The sequence below is a fragment of the Eschrichtius robustus genome, chromosome 2 (assembly GCF_028021215.1).
Source record: "Eschrichtius robustus isolate mEscRob2 chromosome 2, mEscRob2.pri, whole genome shotgun sequence".
NCBI classification, from domain to species: Eukaryota; Metazoa; Chordata; class Mammalia; order Artiodactyla; family Eschrichtiidae; genus Eschrichtius; species Eschrichtius robustus.
The window spans coordinates 177,762,361-177,783,869 of NC_090825.1; the positions used below are offsets into that span (position 1 = coordinate 177,762,361).

The window sequence follows — 21,509 nt, forward strand, 5'->3', positions numbered from 1 at the left end:
GAGATGCTTTGCAAATTAAGAGGAGAAACACAGGGGGTTGGACTCTCAGGGTCCTGCAAGGTTGAGGAGCTGGGCTGCGGTGGGGACCCCAGGAGGTGGGTTCTCCCCTCCAGCCACCGCCTTCCAAGGGTAGACGTTGAACGGATCTTGGCAGGGGATTCCTTGGTTCTTGCAGGAGGGGAGCAGGGAGAAAATGGAAAGATTGAAAATTTTCCCCCTTCAGGGTCCTTCTAGACCTAAATCTTTCTCCTTGCTTAGCAGTGGGGTTAAACCACGGTCTTCCAACCCCCCCCTGCACTGTGGACAATTGGGGAGGTTGTTTTGGGGGCGTCCGTCCTATGCATTGTGGGGTGTTTGGCAGCATCCCAGGTTTTGATGCCAGGAGGAACCCCAGGCGTAACAACCACAACTGTCCCCAGACATCGCCCAGTGTCCCCTGGGAGTGGGGGGACAAATTGCCCCTGGTTGAGACCCTCTGGGTTTATCCTCTTTAACCAGAATGAATAACCGGATTTGCTCATTAGCATGTTTAAAAAATTAGCATGTTTTGCCTGGGAGAGTCAAGAGGTCCCTTTCGCCTACTGTAGAGATGGGAAAGTGAGGCCGGAGTCGGCTGGGGCCCCAGAGCAGAACTGGAACCAGACCGCATCCTGGTCTCTGGGAACAGGCTCTCCGGTGCCACGTGGCAGCAGCAAACTGGACTCGGGGAGTGACTGCAGCGGGTGGCGTGTGCCCCTCCGCCTCAGTCTCTTCACTCTGCTGACTTCCCAAAGGGCCCCCAGGATCGGACTTTTCCCGCCGCCCTGATGGGTCTCGAACCCTCGACTCAGAGCTCACCCCTCTCTCCTGCAGGTCACGGGAGCAGCGCTCAAGAAAGGGGCGGAGTGAGGCGGCACGCGCGCGCGCGGCCTTGTGGTGATTGTAGTCCCGGCTCCGCCTCCGCCTCGCGCTGACTCCGCCCCTGGAACTACGCTCCCGTCGTGCCCCGCGGCGCCAGGCGGTGGCGGAGGCGGGGCAGGCGGGCCGGTTGCTAAGACTTGGTGAAGCGCAGCGCTTCCGCCCGTCTCCTCAGGTAAGCGCACGGCCCCGGGGTCTCGGGCTCTTGCGTCCCAGGCTCCCGCGGAGGGCGAGCGGGAGCTGGGGCGGGGGTCGCGGCTGCGGCGGCCGCCGGCCGCGCGGGGAGCTAAGAAGCAAACTGAGCCGGGCTCGTGCTCGCCTCGGGCGGGCGCGGGGAGCGGCGCGTGTGCGCGTGCGCGCGGGGCTGCCGGGCCGCGGGACCTAGCTCTCCGCGCCATCACCCTTCTGCGCGTGCGTGCGCCCCTGCCGTCCGTCGTGGAGACCCCGTGCCCCAGCTGTTTCTGGCGTGCCTTGCCCTGGGGTCATCGCGGCCAGCCCTCTGCCTCCCGGCTGTCCACTGGACTGTCCACTTACCAGCTTCGCGCCCGCTTTGGGGGAAAGGCCCCAATCTTTCTGTACGTCCTAAACATTGATAATCCTTCCTGATACTTAAGGAAAGTGTGAGTTTTCAAGACCTTTTAAAATTGTGACCTCGGGTCTCTCCCACACCCCGCATGCACGAGGTTCTCGAATTTTCATGCACGAAGGCCCACTTATAGGGTGGCCAGGTTCTGCAAGTAAACACGCAGGTTGCCCCCTTAAATTGGAATTTTGTGTAAACAACACATACATATATATATTTTAGAATACGTATATCCCAGTGATTGCATGGGACACAACACTTATGCTAAATATTTATCTGCTCATCTGGAATTCGAATTTAGCGAGGCGTCCTGCATGTTATCTGCAGACCTCACTCTGTTGGGGAGCTTGTCAGAAATGCAGATTTCGGGGCCCTTCCCCTTCTGTGGGGCGGAGTCCTGGAAACCGTATTTCAAACCAGCGCCCACCCGGAATGTGTGAGCGGTGTGAGCGTTGGAGACTCCAGCCCTGGCTGTTCCTTCTGTTCAGGGCTCCCCACCCTCCTTCTAGGCCCAGCTCTGGGTCACCGCCTCCGAAGAGCCCTCCTGGAGTCTGCCCGTCACAGGGCACTGGGACCCTGAGCCTCCTGTGGATTTTCTCACTTTCTGCCCCAGGCAGCCGTGCATGGCGGCAGTGGATCCCATTTCACAGAGGGGGAAGCTGGGGGTGGGGTTAGGATGGGTAACATCAGGTCTCAGCCAGGAAAATGTGGGCTGGGTGAGGGCTTCGGGCAGGGCCGGGACACACCCAGGGGTGAGATAAGGCCCCTTCTTCTGGTTGGGTGTCACCTTCAGAGCCTGACTCAGCTTGCTGAATAAGCCCCGTTGCCTCCTGGGACCCCAGACCCACAGCCCGCGGGCACCACAGGAGTTCCAGGGCACCCAGTGAGGGGACTGGCTGTTAGGTGTCCTGGCTCCCTGGTTCCGCAGACCCTCCAGGGCCTGCCCCACGCAGTTGAGCCCTCCCTGAGCTTGGCAGCCGGTGCCTACAACCGTAAATGTAAACAGTTGTGAAAGGGGCTGCCCGCCCCATTGGAGCACAGGCACCTTTAGGAGGTGCCCTCGCTGTAGGCAGAGGGAGGTGGACGCACCCAGGGAAGGGCCTGAGCTTGGCGGGAGCAGCAAAGAGCACAGCGGGGAGGGTGGGGCGCAGTGGGGCGCCCAGAGCTGAGGGTGGATGCGGGGCTTCGAGGACGAAAAGAGGAACAGGTCAGCCTCCGAGCGCGCGCGCTTAGGTCCCCGGGGACGATGAAGCAAGTCGCTGGGCGGGTCACCCTCTGCGGACCCTGTTTCTCATCTGTAGAAGGGGCTCAGGACCCCCATCGTCTGGGGCTCAGAAGGCAGAGTCGGGGAGTCCCTGGCCACCTGGCCTCAGCCTCAGGTCCTGGCTCTGTCCTCCCAGCCACGCGGCCCCAGGCAAGTTCCTTGGCCTCTAGAAAGGGAACAGCCCCATAGTCTCTGTCCCGGGTCATGGGAAGGAGTCGGGGAGCCTGTTCACGGCAGTGTGAGAACGTGCAGTGGTTCCAGCACCAGCAGCGGTCATGAGGTGCTGGGCCTCGTTTGGGGCCGGCTGCCCTGGCGACCACCAGATGTCCCCCATCACCCCCAAGGAGCAGCAGCTTTACTAAGATACGATTCACACACTGTGTGGTTCACCCACTTAAAGTGTATGTTTGAGTGTTTTTTAGTGTATTTACTATGTTGTGTGATCATCATATCTGTCTAATTCCAGAACGTTCCATCCCCCCAACAGGAACTCTGTCCCCATCAGCAGTCATTCCCCATCCCCTCCACCAGCCCCTGACAACCACGAAGCCACTCTCTGTGTCTGTGGATTTGCCTGTCCTGGACGTTTCCCATCAGTGGAATCACACGCTCTGGGTCCTTCTGTGTCTGGCTTCTCTCACTGAGCATCGTGTTCTCAGGGTCCATCCACGTTGCAGCGAGTGTCAGGGCTTCACTCCTTTTCATGGCTGAGTGATGCTCCCGTGTGTGGAGGGACCACGTTGTGTTTATCTGTCCATCTTTCTGTGGACATTTGGGTTGTGTCCACCTTTTGCTGCTGTGAATCCCGCTGCTGCAAGCATGCATGTGCAGGTGCCTGTGTGGATGTGTGTCTCAGTTCTCCTGGACACACACCTAGGAGCGGATGGTGGCCTGCTGTGGTTTTTAGGCATCCTCCCTGGGAGCCAGCAGCCCGGCCAGCAGTGTCCCAATGGCAGCCCCCTGTATTTATTTTGATCAGACAGAGCTTGCATTCTTGGAGACACAAACGGGACTGTGTCTGTCTTGCCCGGGAGACAATGGGAGCTTTTGTGGCCTGGGGCAGGCTGTGCGGGCCCTGGCATCCTGGGCACGGTGTGTGCCGGGAGCGGATTCAGAGCCAGTGCTCCAGACCCTCCTGAGGGCCCCGCCTGGCACGGGCGTCATGGGCGCCCGAGGGGCCGTCCACGCTGGCCGCTTCTCAGAGCTGCCACCTGCACCCCTGGTCCTGTGCGTTTGCCGAGCTCGTATCGTGAGCTTCGGACAGGCGGTGGTGGGCGAGGACCTACCGTGTCCTCTGGGGGGCCTGTGAGCCGGGGCGCATCACAGGAGCAAAAGCCTCGTCCGGGGGGAGAGGCGGAAGGGGCTGGCCCACTCCGAGACGCCGCCAGGATGCAGGGCGCTGCGGGCATGGCACCGAGATCCTCTGGGGTCCCGCGAAGGTCATCTGTAGTGCATCTCTAACGTCATCCAAGGCAGCCCTGACCAGTAGGAATGTAATGCAGGGCATGTATGTGAGATGAAGCGTTTAGAAGCCATGTTTTTGAAAAGTATGAAGAAACAGGAGAACCTAACGTTAGTAGTACGTTTCTTTAACCTGAGACAGGCAGAGTATTCCCACTTCAGCACGTAGCCAACACAGTCATTCCCCGGTATCCATGCGGAACTGGTTCCAGGACCCCCAAGGATAACAAAATCCGAGGATGCTCAAGGCCCTTATATAAAACGGTGTAGTGCAGACGGTCCTCGGTATCTGTAGAATACAGAAAAAACTGAGACAGTTTACGTTCTTTCTTTTGTATTAAGTCTCTGAGGTCCGGTGTGCATTCTCCCAACGTGAGACATCTCAAAACAAAAGGGGGAAAAAAGACACCGTGACGAGGGCGGTTTAAACTCTGTGCAAAGCAGGCGTTAGTAGGCCGTGAGTGAGAGCACGACCGCTGATGCGTCTTGCTTGGTTGGACGAGCCTCCAGATTCGGCACGCTCCTGGGACCGACCCCTCGTCCGGCCCAGCAGGCCTCCCGCAGCTGAGGATGATGCCCTGGTCCGGTGTCTGTCCCCGCAGTCGGAGCCCCGCCGAGGATGGACCCCACCCCGGGCGCCGCGGAGCCACACAGAGACGCAAAGGTCGGGAGCCCCGAGCGAGAGCCGGCGTGGCAGGCCCTCCCGATCCTGTCTGAGCAGCAGTCTGGCGCTGTGGAGCTGGTGCTGGCCTACGCCGCGCCGGTCCTGGACAAGCGCCAGACCTCACGCCTCCTCAAGGAGGTGTCAGCCGTCCACCCGCTGCCCGCACAGCCTCACCTCAAGAGGGTGCGACCCAGCCCCCGCCCCGGCTGCCCACACGCGCTGGAGATGCTGCTGTGCCTGGCGGGGCCGGCCGCGGGCACGCGATCACTGGCCGAGCTCCTCCCGCCGCCGGCCGTGGACCCCCGCGGCTTGGGGCAGCCCTTCCTGGTGCCCGTGCCCGCGCGGCCGCCCCTGACCCGGGGCCAGTTCGAGGAGGCACGCGCTCACTGGCCCACCACCTTCCACGAGGACCGGCAGGTGACCCGAGCCCTGGCCGGGCAGCTCTTCTCGGCGCAGGAGCGGGCGGCGATGCAGAGCCACATGGAGCGGGCCGTGTGGGCCGCGCAGCAGGCGGCCTCGCGGGGCCTGCGGGCCGTGGGGGCGGTGGTGGTGGAGCCGGCCTCGGGCCGCGTGCTGGCCACGGGCCACGACTGCAGCAGCGCTGCCGGCCCCCTGCTGCACGCCACCATGGTGTGCATCGACCTGGTGGCCCGGGGCCAGGGCTGCGGCGCCTATGACCTCGCACCCCACCCCGCCTGCTCCTTCGCCCCAGCCACCGCCCCCGCGGGCGTCCGCGCGGGCTCCGTGCGCAAGCTGGACGAGGACGCCGATGGCCTGCCCTACGTGTGCACCGGCTATGACCTGTACGTCACCCGCGAGCCCTGCGCCATGTGCGCCATGGCCCTGGTCCACTCCCGCGTGCGGCGCGTCTTCTACGGGGCACCCTCTCCGGACGGCGCGCTGGGCACCCGCTTCCGCCTCCACGCCCAGCCGGACCTCAACCACCGCTTCCAGGCCTTCTGTGGCGTGCTGGAGGCCCAGTGCCGCCGGCTGGACCCCGACGCATAGGCCCGGCCCGGACCTTCCTCGGCCTCCCTCATGTTGCCGGAGGCTGCCGCCCCGTCTCGGCTTGGGGACACTCGCGCCGTTGCTGCCGGCGCGTGGGGTGCATGCCTGTCTGGGTGAGCTCTTCCCCAGGCTTGGGCATAGCGGGGCTCCAGCTGGGCCGAGTAGCCAGGCAGCTTCAGACCTGGGCTTCTGGGGCCACCGGGATTGTGTCTCCTTTTCTCAGGTGTCAGGAAACAGCTCTGACGTGTGAAAATAAACAACTGAAAACCAGGTCGGTGTCTGGGACTTCCCTGGCGGTCCAGTAGTTAGGGCTCTGCGCTTCCAGTGCAGGGGGTGCAGGTTCGATAAGATCCCACGTATCACGCGGTGCGGCCAAGAGAAAAAAAGAAACCAGGTCGTTGTCTGTTGACAGAAGAGCGAGGGTCCCTCGGTCGGGGTGGCTGCTTCCGCCGACACCTGGGCTTGTACTGGGGTGGGGGGGCGGGCGGCGAGCTTCTGAGCCACGCATGGGCAGGGTGGGGCCCCCGGAGTCTGGAAGGCTGTGGCTGGACTCTGGGGAGAAGCCCCGCCAGCCTGGACTCAGCTGACCACATCAATTTCCCGTCCTTCGCAGGTGCCCACCGGGTCCCCAGAGGGGCCGTTGGGCTCTTCCAAGGCGGGTTAGCTCTAGGACCCGTGTGCGTGGGGCTCGGAGCAGCCTGTTTGTCCATCCAGCAGACACGCGTTGACTGACCACACGGTGCCACAGGGCCCTGAGACATCCCTGCTCTGAGCCCCCGCTCCAGCCCCCAGCCCGGGGATGCGCCCAGCCCGTGGGGACAGGGCAGGGGGGCTCGGCCAGAGCCGGAGCAGTGGACAGACAGTGGGGCCTGCAGGCAGGAGGGCAGGGCCGGGCTGGGCTGAGGGTCCCGGTGGGTCCCTCGCTGAGCAGGGGGCCGGGGGGTGGACCCAGGGAACTCTCGGTCACTGGATCCTTCCCACCTGGACCACCTCCAGGCAGGGCTCCCCCACCCACTCTGGTGCCAGGCGCAGGGGGCAGTGCAGGCCCAGCTGTACCGTGAGGGCCAGGTGGGCACCAGGCGTGGCCACATTGCCTGGCGCATTTCCTGAAGATGGCACCATCTGCCCACAGGGCCCTCGTGGAACAGGTGAATTCAGCTCAGTTACGTGCCTTGGTGGTGTCTCCTGTGAGGGGCTGTTCTGTGACACTGGCTCCTGGGCTCCTTCTGGGCAGGGCCGCTGGGTGCCGGGCCTGTCCCCTGGCATTTTACTTGGATTGCAGTGGGGTCCTTGGCCTTGGAAGGCTCACAGGGGCAAAAACCACAGACCAGAGAGGTTGTGTGGTTTGCCTGAAGTCACACAGCAATGAGCATGGACCCATTTATCGGTGATTCAGAGACTCTTTGTGGCCATAGGAGGTGCTCAGAGCCATCCGTGGATAAAGGGGAAGTTTGGGGGGTGGGGGGGATGAGGCAGGAGGGCAGTGGGGGTGGGTTGCCGGGATCCTCTGGCCTGATGCCTCCCCTCGCATAAGTGCCAGGCTGCCCGGGGGGCTCTGAGGTGAGGTGGTGACTGGGATCGCACGTTCGGGGCTGGGCCAGCCTTTGGGCCAAGAGCCCAGATACCCCTGTGGACGGTTTGGTGGTTAGGACGGTGCCCGCGGTGGCCCCCTGGGTCTGCAGCTGGCGTTGGGGTCGCCCAGCAGCCATGGGGACCCCCTGACTGTGACTGTCTCCCCTCCAGGTGGCTGCAGGCTTCCACCCCTGCCCTGTCTTCACAGCGGAAATGTCAGGTGAGTCCTGGCCACGTCGCGCAGCGAGGGTTCCGGCTTCTCCACCCCTCTGGGAAGCGCTCGGGTGCTGGACGCTGTGCTGCGGGCAGGATCACGTCCCCCTTGAGGCCCGTGCAGTGCCTGACACGGCAGCACGTGCGCTAAAATGGAGCCATACAGAGATGAGCACGGCCCCTGCGCGGGGGGACACGCAAGACCGGAAAAGTTTCGTGTTGAAAACCATGAAGTCCGGACCCCAGGACCCTGGAACAGGACCCTATTGCAGATGTGACTTAATTTGAGGTCCCAGTGGCATAGGGTGGCCCTGATGTCTCATGGCAGATGTCCTAAGAAGGAGGAAATGTGGGCACAGACACGCAGAAGCCAGGGAAGATGGGGGCGGACACTGGAGGGACGGGTCCACAAGCCCAGGACACCCCCAGAAGCTGGAAAGGGCAGGAAGGACCCTCCCCTGGAGCGTGTGGAGGAAATGTGGGCACAGACACACAGAAGCCAGGGAAGATGGGGGCGGACACTGGAGGGACGGGTCCACAAGCCCAGGACACCCCCAGAAGCTGGAAAGGGCAGGAAGGACCCACCCCTGGAGCGTGTGGAGGGAGCGCGGCCCTGTCATACCTGAATTTCAGTCATCTGGTGTCCAGAATGGAGATGGATAAATCTCTGTTGTGTTAAGCCCCCCAGTCTGTGGTCGTTTGTTACAGCCGCCCCGGGAAGTTCATATGTCCCGAGTGCCAGAACCTTCCCTGGAGTCAAAGGTGTGAATGGCACGTGGGCCCCGCCATCGAGTCTGTGTGTGTTCCTGTGACTTCTGAGAAATCACCACAAACTCAGTGATTTAAATAAAATTTGTTCTCTGACAGTCCTAAGGTCGGGAGTCCGACTGGGGTCTCACGGGGCTAAATCCAGGCGTGGGCAGGGCGGGTCCTTCCGGAGGCTCCAGGGGAGCAGCGGTTCCCGCCTCTTCCAGCTTCTAGAGGCGCCGCATCCCTGGCTCGCGGCCCCTCCTGCATCCTCACAGCCAGCAGCGCAGCATCTCCCGTCTCGCTCTGCCTCTGACCCTCCCGCCTCCCTCTTATAAGGACCCTGTGATGACGCTGGGCCCCCCGGGGAATCCAGGGTCCTCCCCGTCTCAGGGGCCTTAACTTAGTCCCACCTGCAAAGTGCCCTCTGCCCCGTGGGGTGACATGTCCACAGGTCCTGGGACCAGATGGGCGCATCTTTGGGGCCGCCACGAGCTGATTGCAGTGTGGGTTTTGTTCTGGCCCCTCTGTCCCTGCAGGAAAGGAGAACAACTTCCCCCCGCTGCCCAAGTTCATCCCCCTGAAGCCCTGCTTCTACCAGAACTTCTCTGACGAGATCCCTATCGAGCACCAGGTCCTGGTGAAGAGGATCTACCGCCTGTGGCTGTGTGAGTGGACAGGGCAGGAATGGGAGGGCCACCTGCACCACCCAGAGACCCAAGCCCAGGACAGGGACAGGCTAGGAGGCCACCCTGTGCCCGGGCGGTGAGAGCCTGAAGGTTTGGTAATAAAGCTCCTTTCTGATGAGCTCCTGTTCGGTGTGCATGGAGCAGGTGGGGGGCTGGGCCCCCTGGACCCTTCTCTGGCCTCGCGGTCCCTGCACTCATGGGAGCCTCAGTCCAGGGTGGGGGGTGTCCCGGCTCAGCCCCTCTCTCCCCCCTCGCCCCCTCCCCCCAGTCTACTGCACCACCCTGGGCGTCAACCTCGTCGCCTGCCTGGCCTGGTGGATCGCCGGTGGCTCGGGAGCCAACTTCGGCCTGGCCCTGGTCTGGCTGCTGCTGTTCTCCCCCTGCAGCTACGTGTGCTGGTTCCGGCCCGCATACAAGGCCTTCCGGTGAGTGGGGCGGGCAGCCCGCACCCTCCAGGGGCCCTCGGGGAGTGTCTGGTGCTGACAACCCCAAACCGAGGGGAACAGGATACCTCACCGTGTGTGCTCCCCTCTGTGCCCAGCCCCGCGTGGGCTGCATCCTGTTCTGCATCTGCCGCCGGGCCCAGGAGTGAGCGCCACCCCTTCCTCTTGTCCAGTTGGGATGGCACTTTATATCGGCTCTGCAGACAGCGGCCCACGGGCCAAAACCAGCTGTTGCCTGTTTTGTTCATTTTTCTTAATTTTATTGAGATAACGTTTTACATATTATCCAGCTCACCTGCTTAACAGTTCAGTGTTTCTAGTATCTTCACAAGGTTGTACAACCATCACCACTGTCTAATTCCAGAACATTCCGTCACCCCAAAGAGAAACCTCGTGCCCATTAGCATCCCCCCATCCCCCTCCCCAGCCCCTGACAACCATGAACCTGCTCTCTGTGTCTGTGGATCTGCCTGTTCTGGACGTTTCCCGTCAGTGGAATCACACCCTGTGTGTCCTTCTGTGTCTGGCTTCTCTCACTGAGCATCGCGTTCTCAGGGTCCATCCACGTTGTAGCAAGTGTCAGGGCTTCACCCCTTTTCGTGGCTGAGTGGTGCTCCCATGTGTGGAGGAACAACAGGTTTTTTTTGTTTTTTTTTAAAAAATAATATCGTGGGTATTTTTTGGGCTGTGTTGGGTCTTCGTTGCTGTGTGCAGGCTTTCTCTAGTTGCAGAGAGCAGGGGCTACTCTTTGTTGCAGTGCGCGGGCTTCTCATCACGGTGGCTTCTCCTGTTGCTGAGCACGGGCTCTAGGCACATGGGCTTCAGTAGTTGCGGCACAAGGGCTCAGTAGTTGTGGCTCACGGGCTCTAGAGCGCAGGCTCAGTAGTTGTGGCGCATGGGCTTTGTTGCTCTGCGGCATGTGGGATCTTCCTGGACCAGGGCTCAAACCCGCGTCTTGGCAGGCGGATTCTTTTTTTTTAAAGGAATTTCACTTTATTTATTTATTTATTTATTTATTGGCTGTGTTGGGTCTTCGTTTCTGTGCGAGGACCCTCTCCAGTTGCGGCAAGCGGGGGCCACTCTTCATCGCGGTGCGCGGACCTCTCACTATCGCGGCCTCTCTTGTTGCGGAGCACAGACTCCAGACGCGCAAGCTCAGCAGTTGTGGCTCACGGGCTCAGCTGCTCCGCGGCATGTGGGATCCTCCCAGACCAGGGCTTGAACCCGCGTCCCCTGCACTGGCAGGCAGACCCCCAACCACTGTGCCACCAGGGAAGCCCGGCAGGCGGATTCTTAACCACTGCGCCACCAGGGAAGTCCACCCACAGTTGTTTATCCATCATCCGTTGATGGGCGTTTGAGTTATTGCCACCTTTTGGGTGCTGTGAATCTTGCTCTGTGAATGTTTGCCCCCAGCCAGCCCCCTCCTACTCAGGTGTGTGCCATGTTTGCCCCTGGAAGGTCCCTGAATCCAAGACTCAGTGGGAGTCATACAGGGCCCCTGGTGCCCTCTTGGAGGCAAGAACCAGAAACCCGCTCACATGTGCTGAAGCAAAAGGGGCCCGTTGCTTGAGGCCCCAGGCTGGCTGGTGCGACTGTGCGCAGGAATGGGGACCCCCGAGGGCTTCGGGGACTGCCTGGGAGCAGCCCTGAGCTACACGAGCATCCTTGCCTCTCCCGCCCTTCCTCTGCTGTGGGTTCCCCGGCGCCTGCCCTCCTTTCATTAGCCAGAAGTGGCCTGGGTGAGCCCCGTGCAGCCTCCCTTGTCCGGGGCAGCAGGCATGGGTCCAGCATGCAGAGCACCTCAAATCCACGATGAACCTCCCTCGGGCCACGCGGGTGCGGGCATGTCCTTAGGACGCAGGAGGCTCTTAACTTCCCTTCCCAGGAGGAGTGTGTCTGGGTGATGTCCTCTGGGAAGGGCAGCGCTGGGCCCCTCCTGATGGGAACTGCAGGGGAGGGGCTGTCCCACTCCTGCAGCCTCTGCCTCTTCCTCTCTGGCCTCAGTAATGGCTGTTTTTCTTCTCTCCAGATCTGACAGCTCCTTCAATTTCATGGCGTTTTTCTTCATCTTCGGAGCCCAGTTTGTCCTGACCATCATCCAGGCTGTCGGCCTCTCGGGATGGGGCGCGTGGTAAGCAGGGCCCCTGAGAGCCCGCGACAAGCGGGGTCAGCTCTGGGGCCACGAGTCACTTGCTCATACCGTTAGTGCAGGCCAAGCTCTGTGACGAGGACCCCAAAACTCCGACAGCTGGGAGAGGCCTGACGTTTGCTCCTTGCTCTTGTCAACCCTCCAGGGAGGTGCCGGCTCAGGGGGCTGGGTGCGGCAGATCCGCCCGCCTTCTGCCGCGTCGTGCGTGGTCACCCGGCCCCAGGAGGACCTGGGAGGCGTGGTCCATGGTGTGTCTGGGGGGTGGGAGAGCAGCTCGAGGGCCTGCCCTGAGCGGCCACCTGTGCCTAGGCCTACCATCTAGGGGGTGAGCCATTTTCCATTTGTTTGCTTTTGGGGTATCATATGAGGTTTCTGTGGCTACTGTAACAAATTACTCCAGATTTAGTGACTTGAAATGAAAGAAACTTATGTCACCTTCTGGAGGTCAGAACTCACTTAACCTGTGAGTGGGCAGGGCTGGTCCTTCCGGAGGCTCCAGGGGAGCATCGGTTCCCGCCTTTTCCAGCTTCTAGAGGCGCCGCCTCCCTGGCTCGCGGCCCCGTCCTCTATCCTCGTATCTCTATCGTATCCAGCAGTGCCGCATCTCCCGTCTCTCTCTGCCTCTGACCCTCCCACTTTCCTCTTATAGGGACCCTGGGATGACACTAGACCCCCCGGGGAATCCAGGGTCATCCCCGTCTCAGGGGCTTTAACTTAATCCCACCTGGAAAGTCCCTTTTGCCACCTAAGGTGCCACATCCTCGGGGCCCTGGAGCAGGACGTGGCACTGTCGGGGCAGCGGGTCCGTCTGCGGCAGGCAGTGCCCGGAGGTGGCACTGGGTGGTTGCTCTTCCTGCCTCATGTGCCGCCGGGCGTGTCCCCACATCTCTTGGTACAATTTCTCGGCGTGTCAGGACCTTGCCCGTGTGAGCGGCGGGGAGTCCTCTGGGTCACGCCCTCTGGTGGATCTTCTGGCTCCTGGGTGGGGGGTGCCTGTCGCCATTGCCTTCAAGGTGTCTGTCCCCGTCACTCTGCCGTGTCCGCGGGGACGGCCGCCACGTGCCCTTGGCAGTGGTGAGCTGTGCGCACTCCTTTTGTTCTTGAGGCCCCGCTGAGGTTGCACGGCCTCTCGGTGTCCATTTGCTGCCGGGCCTTCACCCCTCCGCAGCATGGAGCCTGTCACCCAGCGTCATTTCCAGGGTGCGTCTCTCCGGGTTCCTGACATCGCTCCCTCCCCGCGTGGTGAGCAGACCCTGAATGCTGGGCCTCCTCTTGGCCGATGCCTTCCCAGATGCGGGTCTGGGGTCCCCAGGACCACCCCAGGTGCAGGGATTCACTGGGCGACCCCCAGGCATGGCTGAGACCCCAGATGCAGCAGGAGAGTAGGTGCCCGGGTGGATCCCACGTTTGCACAGGCGGTGTTGGGACAGGGAGCCCCCGAGGTCCGGTTCCAGACGCAGCCTCACGCCGGCACCCAGCCGCCTTCTGCCTGGCCCCCCATTGCCGTGGTTTCTGCGCGGACGGGCAGGGTGCACACCTTCCTTGGGGCCCAGTCTGCAGAAAGGGAACATCGGAGCCGACCTTCCCACCTCCCGTGGGGGCCTCCCCAGCCGGTGACCTCACCTCGCGCAGGGGCTGCCCCGAGATGTTGCCCTTGTCTGGGAAGTCGTGGGGAGGGGGAGGGGGGTAGTAATAGCAACGGTGACAGTGACAGTGACGGTGCTCCTGGGTGTGCAGGCTGGCCTGGGCACCTCCCAAGGGCTGGCTCATTTGCTCCCCTTGAAGGAGTCTCCTGACTTCCTAGTCTGCAGACAGGGGGACGGGCGTGGATGGGGGCAGGGGTTAGGGTCAGGGTTAGGCTCGGTACCTGGTACCCAAGGCCCTCCCCTTCCTGCCAGTGTGGGCAGCTGTCCTGGCTCTGGTCCCGTGCGGGTACCCCCGGGCTCCGCAGATGTGGTGGAGTAGATGGCGCCTGGCCCGGGGGCCTCCTCGGGGCTCAGTGCTGGGGCTGGGGCCGAGGAGCTGCAGCTCTGCCCGTCTGCGTTCACCCTGATGGGCCAGCCTGGGGTCTGCCCCGCTGCTGAGCCTCCCCGCCCGGGGTCTGCCCACTCCGGGGGTCTCCTCCTGGCTGGCTGGGGTCTCCCTGTTCCTGGGGTCTCACCCTCCTGCCCAGGTGGCCGCAGTCCCGCAGGTCACCTCCAGGGAGCGAGTGGACCACCCTGGGGTCAGCGTGTGGAGCCTTGGGGATGCCTTCTGGGGGCACCGGCTCCCAGCCAGTCCCAGGCCCGCAGGTCTGTCCCTTCCTGCCCACCCCAGACGCTTCCCTGTGAGTCCGTGCAGGAGATGGACTTTTAAAACCTCTGAGACATCTTATACATAAAAGGCCGCGATGCTGCTTTGCACCAAGAAACCAACAGTGACCCCAGCACCTCAGATGCTCAGACGTGTCTTTCTTGCCCTCTCGTGACCTCCTCACGTGGGGCTCCTTAGAGGTTCACGGACCCGGGGCAGAGCACGCCGCCCACCACTCAGCCAACTCCCCTCCCACGTCTGACGTCCTCTCCTCGACCAGACGACCAGACGTGGCGGGTGCAGTGCTCTTACCCACCTGCAGGTGTCACGGGTTTCCACAGCGTTTCCGTGACAGGTCTTTCCCCTCGGGGATCCCTGTGGGTTGTTAACATTTGGCCTTTGCGGTTGGTTCACGTCAGACTCCAGGTGAGGTGTGCACACCTCTCTGATCCGGGAGCTCGACCGTCTGTAGTCTCCACGGTAGGGGCTTTATCCAGGTGCCTTCACAGCCAGAAAGGCAGCCTTTTAAGCGCACGATTCAGTGGTTTTCAGTGTATTTACAAGGATAGAGGTTCATCACCTCTATCCAATTCCAGAACATTCCATCACCCCAAAAAGAAGCCCGTCCCCATCAGCAGTCACCCCCACCCCCTCCCCAGCCCGACAACCACGCATCCACTCTCTGTGTCTGTGGACCTGCCTGTTCTGAACACTTCCCATCAATGGAATCACACACTGTGTGTCCTTCTGTGTCTGGCTTCTCTCACTGAGCATCGTGTTCTCAGGGTCCGTCCACGTTGCAGCGAGTGTCGGGGCTTCACCCCTTTTCGTGGCTGCGTGATGCTCCCGTGTGTGGAGGGACACGGTATGTGTGTCCGTTCACGGACACATGGGTGGACGCTTGGGTTGTCTGTGCCTGTCTGTTATTGCTCGTCGTTCTGCTATGCAGTTTCTACAGGTAATCCGTGTGAATGTGTGTCCTTGTTTCTCTTCCACCTGGTTGTGGAATTGCTGGGCGACGCAGTAACTATTTAGCCATCTGAGGAGCTGCCAGGCCCTCCCATAGCTTTTGCAGGCTGCATCCCTGTGCTGTCCTTTTGCACCTTCTGTCCCCATCTCCCTGGCTCTGCCCCCTCGAGCTCCTGGCCGAGTGGCCTTGGGGGAGCACCTGGCACCCTCGTGTCCCCGCCGCCTTGTCTCCAGGCCTGTCATCCTCCGTGCCCTCCCCCCACTGCCGCTTGCCTTGGCTGCCCCGCCTGGTGGGTGCAGCAGGCTCTGCACGTCTGTGCGTAGCTGGTCGAGGCCGGTTTATCACCCACTGTCCTGAGTGGGTCACCCTGGGCTGTTGGTGAGATTGTTCTCTGGAAGCTCCGGCTGCCGGTTCCTCTGGGAGGCTGGGCCGTGGAGCAGGTCCCCATCCTACAGCCCCACCGTCCCCAGTGGCCAGGATTCATGGCCCCAGATCCGATGTGAGATCATTGGTCCCCAAAGTGGCCCCTCCCTCAGCAGAGCCAGCCCCTCCTCCCCTCCCAGGAGCCCACAGACAGCATCCAGCCCCCCACTGGCCCAGCCCTAGCTGCCTGTCTACCCACCTGAGCCCCGCAGCCGCCCGGCTGTGCTCATACCCCTCAAAGTGCAAAGCAGCGTGTTCTGCTGTCCTTGTTTGTACACAAGGACGTCCCTCCTGGTTTCACAGAGGGGCGAGGCCTGTTCATGTGTGCCTGCAGCGGGTTGCCTACATCTTATAAACTCTCTCAGGAAGGATACATAGTAGATGAGCTACACCGGTTCCCTCTGGGCTGGGGAGGGGGTCGGCAGGAGAGAGACTGTCTATTGTGTATTCTTAAAAATTTCCTGAATCTTCGAACTATGCGGTGTCATTACTTGCTAAGAAGAAACATTCTCAAAAACACCCTATTTCCTGCCTCTCCCTCCCAGAGACCAGATGGGTGTTCTTCCGCGTGTGGACTCGGGACGCACCCAGGGACCACCAGCTTTCTCTTGTTTTGCTGTCTCCTTAGTAAACTGATGTTCCAGTCGTTCCCAGCCAGTGGGCGTTTACAGGTTACCCTCAGCTTTTTCTTCTTACAAACAATGGCCGTGGCATAAATTTTTACAAGTGAAATAGTTGGGGGAAAAGGAATGAGCGCTTAAGTCTTGTTCTAGGTCACACCCCATTGCCCTCCAGGGAGGGTGCACCCCACACTGACAAGGTAGTGTTTGTTTCTTCATTCCCTCACGATGTTTGCCGGGACAATGGTGTGAGAACGAGACTTCTTCTAACTTGCACGTCGTTGTTGGTGGGTTCGAGCATCGCTTCCTAAGTTTGTTGCTCCTTGCGAATTGCCCATTTTCTCTGTCGGTCACTTACCTTTTTCTTGTTGATTTATTGGAGCTCTTTACATATGAGGGATGGTGGGCCCTTGTCTGGCGGTCATGCTGGCTCCCACACGCCCTCTCGCCCCTTGCAGTGGTTGGCTGGCTGCGATCGGGTTCTTCCAGACCAGTGTCGGGGCCGCCGTGGTCATGCTGCTTCCGGCCATCATGTTCTCCATGTCGGCCACCATGATGGCCATCACGATCATGAAGGTAACTCCTCTAGGTCCCGAGACATCCCGCTTCCTCTCTTGCATCCTGTGTCCTGACCTCCCAGCCCCGGGGGCTCATCTTACCCTGTTTCGGGAGCGGGAGACCGAGCGTCGGGAGGTGAAGTGAGCGCTGTCAGCAGGGCACACCCTCCGTGGTCCGGACCCTCGACTGCTCAGGCCAGGGCCCTGCCTTCCCGCCCACATGGCCTTCCAGGGAGGAGGGACTCAGGGAGACAGCGCCCTGTGGCCGATGGTGACCACTGCCTGCCAGAGCCCCTAGCACGCGTGTCCCAGAGGGTGGTCCACACTGCCACTTAAGCCACCACCGGCCACTAATCGCTGTTTACAGTTAAATCCAAATTGAGTAAAGTTAACTAAAACTAAAAATTCCGTGTGTCCATCGCACCCACCTCCTCCTGAGCGCTCAGGCCGTGAGGGGCTGGCGCCGACCAGCTCCACCGTACGGGCTCTCCCTGGACAGCCCCACTCCAGGCGTTTGGAGGCTTCCAGCGGGAACGTGAGCCCTATAGTCTGGGAGCATCGGCTGCACGAGGGTTGTCCTGGGGCCATGTGGAAACCGACGGGTGACAAGGCTGACGGTGCGTCCGCCTGGCCTTCCCGGAGGTGACCCTCTCGGCCGTGCCCCTCCTGTGTGCCCAGTACCAATGCTCAGGGAAGCCAGCCCTACCCACGACTTTTTTTTTTTTTTCCCCATGCCATGGGGCTTGTGGGATCTTAGCTCCCCAACCGGGGATCGAACCCTCACCCTTGGCAGTGAAAATGCGGAGTCCTGACCACTGGACCGCTGGGGAAGTCCCTGAAAGCTGGGTTTTGAGTCCCTTCCAGCCTCCGTGCCGTGGGATCTCAGCTGTTTTGTCAGGTTTTGAGGCCTGCACTGTTCCGTCGGAGCCCTGGGTCATCTGGAAGGACAGAGGGGTGCCTGCTTCTCCGTGTTTGCCCCTGAAGTCCCCTGACTCTATGGATGACCCAAAGGGGGCAGGAGGAACCAGCAGAAAGCAGGCCCCAGGAGGCTTGGGGACATGCTGGGACGAAGGCCACGCAGGGACAGCTGCGGTTCCACCAGGAACATCTCAGCAGCAGACGGGAGGGGTTCCGAGCTGAGCGAGTCCTCCAGAGCAGAGCTGCCCCGTCGGGGTCCCCAGCACCGCCCCGGTTTGGGGGTTCGCCGGGAGGCCATTGCACAGGAGAAAGACAAAGGACAAAAGCGTCAGCTTCGCTGCTCAAGAGCCTCAAGTTAAAACAAACGCCATCTTCTCAGTTAGTGGATTTGCCGGGACTTCCAGAAATAGCCCAGCCCCGTGTCCGAGGGGCCCAGCCTTCCTGGACGGTGGGGAGGAGGCAGTGGTCCGTCCCCAGAGGTCTCTGCTGAGGAAGTCATTGCAGAGATGCCCTTGGCAACACAGGGGCCTGGGGCCTGATGTGCCCCGGGGGGTGAGTCACCGGGTGGTCGCCAGGCCACAGACCTGTCCTGGACGAGCCCCTTTTTGCTGGGGTGGCGGAGACCCTCGGACGGGCAGGCAGTGGTCACAGCGCAGGCACGGCCTTCAGAGCCCCCGTCTCGGCTTCTGCGCGTTTTCTAAAGTTCCCGCAGTTTGTCATCCGTTTAAGAAAAGCCCCGCCTCGAACCCAAGTGGGTCCCTCCACTGTCCTTTCTTCCACCCCCGCAGGTGCACAGCATCTACCGCGGGGCTGGCGGGAGCTTCCAGAAGGCGCAGACGGAGTGGAGCACAGGCGCCTGGCGGAATCCGCCATCCCGGGAGGCCCAGTACAACAACTTCTCGGGGAACAGCCTGCCCGAGTACCCCACCGTGCCCAGCTACCCGGCCAGCGGCAGCCAGTGGCCTTAGGGGGAGCCCGGCGGCCCCGCTGCCCACCCTCCCCCGGCCCACCTGCCCCTCGCCATCCACTCCCGCCGCCCTGGGTTTGGTGAGGCCCCTCCGCCAGCCGGGACGGCAGACCCGGGGGCTCTCGGGGACCCGTCCCCGCATTCACCTCACTCCCGAGAGCAGGGCGCCCTGCGAGCTCTGCCCAGAAGCTGTCCGGCCGCCGCTGTCCAGCAGAAGGACACCCACTGTGGTCCTGAATGCGTTTAGTCACCGTGATGTCCACTGTGCTGCAGCCACACCCTCTCCCCTTGGGGTCTCGGGGGGCTGACCCGGGCCTTGCAGGTCAGAGGTGGGCCGGCTGCCCCCTTTCCAGAGCTGCTGACGCGGAGAAGGGCCCCAGCCTGCGTCCACCCTTCCCGGCCTCCATCCGGGTGGTCGCCCTTGACCCAGCTTCCAGTAAGAGGGAAAGAGGGAGGCCTTCCCAGCACCAGGTTCCGGTCCCTGGTGGGAGACGGAGGGGCTCGACGGTAGCCGGGTCCTCCATATGTTTGTCCTCTTGTGGACTCGCCGCCTCAGTGCCACGATCTGAGCTTCACCCCGTCTGGCTGGCTGGCTGGCTGTCCATCTGTCCATTGGCAGCTTGCCTCCAGTCCCCCTGCCCATGGCCACGCTCATTCCGAGACGCTCTCATCCCCCCCGGAGGGGTCTTAGAGTTGAGACCCTCAGGCAGGACCTCGTCAGATCTGAAACCTGGGACCAACTCACTCTGCGGGGGAGGGGAGCCGCCGGTCAGTCCCCGATGGAAGCAGACGGGAAACCAGACGCATCTCCGCGGAGCGCGCGCCCCAGGCCGAGCGCTGGGCCCGAGGCTCGTGGGCTGCCATCCATGCAGCCCTCCCCGGGCCGCGGGGACAGGAGTTGGAGTCCCCGAGGGGACAGAGGAGAGTGACAAGTCTGTGCCTTATTAGGAATCTGAACCCGCCCCTTCGCTCTGCCCTGCAGTCCTTCCAGCTCCTTCCCAGACAAGCAGCCTGCACCTGTGTGAGTGGACGGGCCCCCGTCCAGGCTCCCGGGCGCCCCGGACGCTGCCCCTCAGCTCCTAGCCGCCCGGCCCTCGGGGCAGGACACCCTTCCTGTCGCACCAGCTGGGCCGCCCCCGACGCCCCCGCCTGCTTGCTTGGCTACTCGTGCTGACCGCCCTGCGGTGCCCGAAGGCGGCCGCGAGAAAGCGCCCGGGTCTGGGACCCTGATGGGTCCCTGAGATGGGAAACCTGGGTCCCGTCGCGTCCCCAAGGCCACCTCCCGTGACGGAGGCGTGCGCCGCGCTCCCCGTGGGGCCGAGTCTTGCGTGAGCGGGGCGCCGCCAGTGACGGGCGATGAGCAGGCGTCAGCCAGCCCGGGATCGCCCACAGCACCCACCCCCACCCCGCTCCTCGCTGTGCGTTGTGGTTTTTGTTACGTGAGAATATCCAGGAAATAAAGACATTCTTTCTGCATCAGAGGAGCCTCTGCAGGGGCTGTTTCTGGCGCCACGTGGTATCACCTCCGGGGCCTTCCTCCCCTGGATCCCAGCGCCCACGGCCTCGGCAGGATAAACCAGGACCAGGCTGTGCGCTGGGCCGAGTCCCGTCCACGCTGCCGGCCGCCCCTGCCTGGGAGCCTGCCCCACCCACCGCGGAGGAGCCGGCAGCCTCGCCCGCAAGCCATGTCCCTTCGTGTTCTTGCTTTCAGTCATATTTTCTTCATGCTCAACAGCTTTCATCTGAAAAAATTTGCAGAAAGTGAGACACCAGCGCCACTTGCTGTGAAGGAGACACGAGGGCTGAAGTGGCTGGGATAGGAGCGGTGCGGGTCTGCAGGGGCCCCAGCCCGGCTCACGGGGGGCCCTGGTGGTGGAGTGGACACCCTGCGTGGACACGGGAGAGCGGCGGTGGGTCTGTTACCCCACGGACACCAGGGGAAGGAAACGAAGAGAGGGAGGCAGACGGAACCCAGAGAGGGAGGCAGACGGAACCCAGAGCAAGTGGCGTGGGTTTCCTCGCATCCCCCCAAGTTCACGTGAAGTCCTGACCCGGCACCTCAGAGTGGGACCTGTGTGGGAACGGGGTCTTTGCGGGAGTAGTTAGCTAAGGGGAGGTCACATGGGAACAGGTGGTCCTAACGCAGCAGGACTGGTGTCCTTAAGAGGGGGCCGTTTGGACACACACGGGGAGGGGCCGTGTGAAGGCGGAGGCAGAGGCGGGGTGAGGCCGCTCCGAGCCCAGGGTTGCGGGGACCCCCGGAAGACGGGGGAGAGCGGGGGCGGAGGTGGGCAGGTGGTCCCTCGGCAGGAGCCAGCCTGGGACCCCGGATCTCGGGCTCTGCCCTGCTGAGCTGAGGGGATACACGTGTGTGAGCTGCGCAGTCTGCGGTGCTGGGTCGCGGGCGCCCCGCGAATATCAGGGAGGTGAGCAGGCAAGGAGGCCGTGAGCGCCGCGCTGTAGGGCTCGCCTGTCGGCGTGGGGGACACGGGTCAGGCGGACGCCGGACGGTGGATGCGGGTCTGGGGAAGGGCATCTGCGTCCTCGGCTCAGAGGTGACGTGGGGGACACAGGACAGGCTGGAGGTGAGGGGACCAAAGCCAGGTCAAGAAGGGGGCCGTCTGCTGGGGCGGCCGTGACGGGACCACTGACCTGGGACCTAAACGAAGGATTCATCACTCCCGGTTCTGGATCCAGGTGTGGCCGGACCGCGCTCCCTCCAGACTCCAGGGGAGGGTCCTTCCTGCCTCTCCCACCCTCAGGGCGCTCCAGGCTCTGCCTCTGTCCTCACAGCCTTCTCTTCTGTCTCTTACGAGGAAACAATCTTTGGATTTGGGGCCCACCCCACGTCCAGCATGATCTCAGCTGGATCCTTACCTTTAGTACATCTGAAAAGACCCTGTTTCCAAGTAAGCTCACGGGTTCCGGGCCACCGCTCAGCCCGTCCAGGGAAAGAGAACCGAGCCTGCACCAAGGGGCTTGGCTCTGGGGATGGGTCCCTGGGATGGACGAGAGCATCGTTCATGGGGGAAGGGGCGCAGGTGAGGGTGGGGGCAGGGCACCTGGAGA

General features: G+C 62.3%; 2 protein-coding genes across 2 annotated transcripts; both read left to right on the plus strand.

The window, feature by feature from the left end:
• The first annotated feature begins 1,027 nt into the window (after positions 1-1,027).
• On the plus strand, positions 1,028-19,919 carry SCAMP4 (secretory carrier membrane protein 4). The gene is made up of 7 exons (XM_068537343.1): positions 1,028-1,072; positions 7,621-7,669; positions 8,949-9,077; positions 9,367-9,523; positions 11,574-11,675; positions 16,457-16,574; positions 18,262-19,919. The coding sequence occupies exons 2-7, from the start codon at positions 7,663-7,665 to the stop codon at positions 18,439-18,441; spliced, it is 693 nt and encodes a 230-aa protein (XP_068393444.1). The 5' UTR covers positions 1,028-1,072; positions 7,621-7,662; the 3' UTR covers positions 18,442-19,919.
• ADAT3 (adenosine deaminase tRNA specific 3) lies at positions 4,456-6,141 on the plus strand. Its single transcript, XM_068537342.1, has one exon. The coding sequence runs from the start codon at positions 4,825-4,827 to the stop codon at positions 5,875-5,877; it is 1,053 nt and encodes a 350-aa protein (XP_068393443.1). The 5' UTR covers positions 4,456-4,824; the 3' UTR covers positions 5,878-6,141.
• Positions 19,920-21,509: the final 1,590 nt, after the last annotated feature.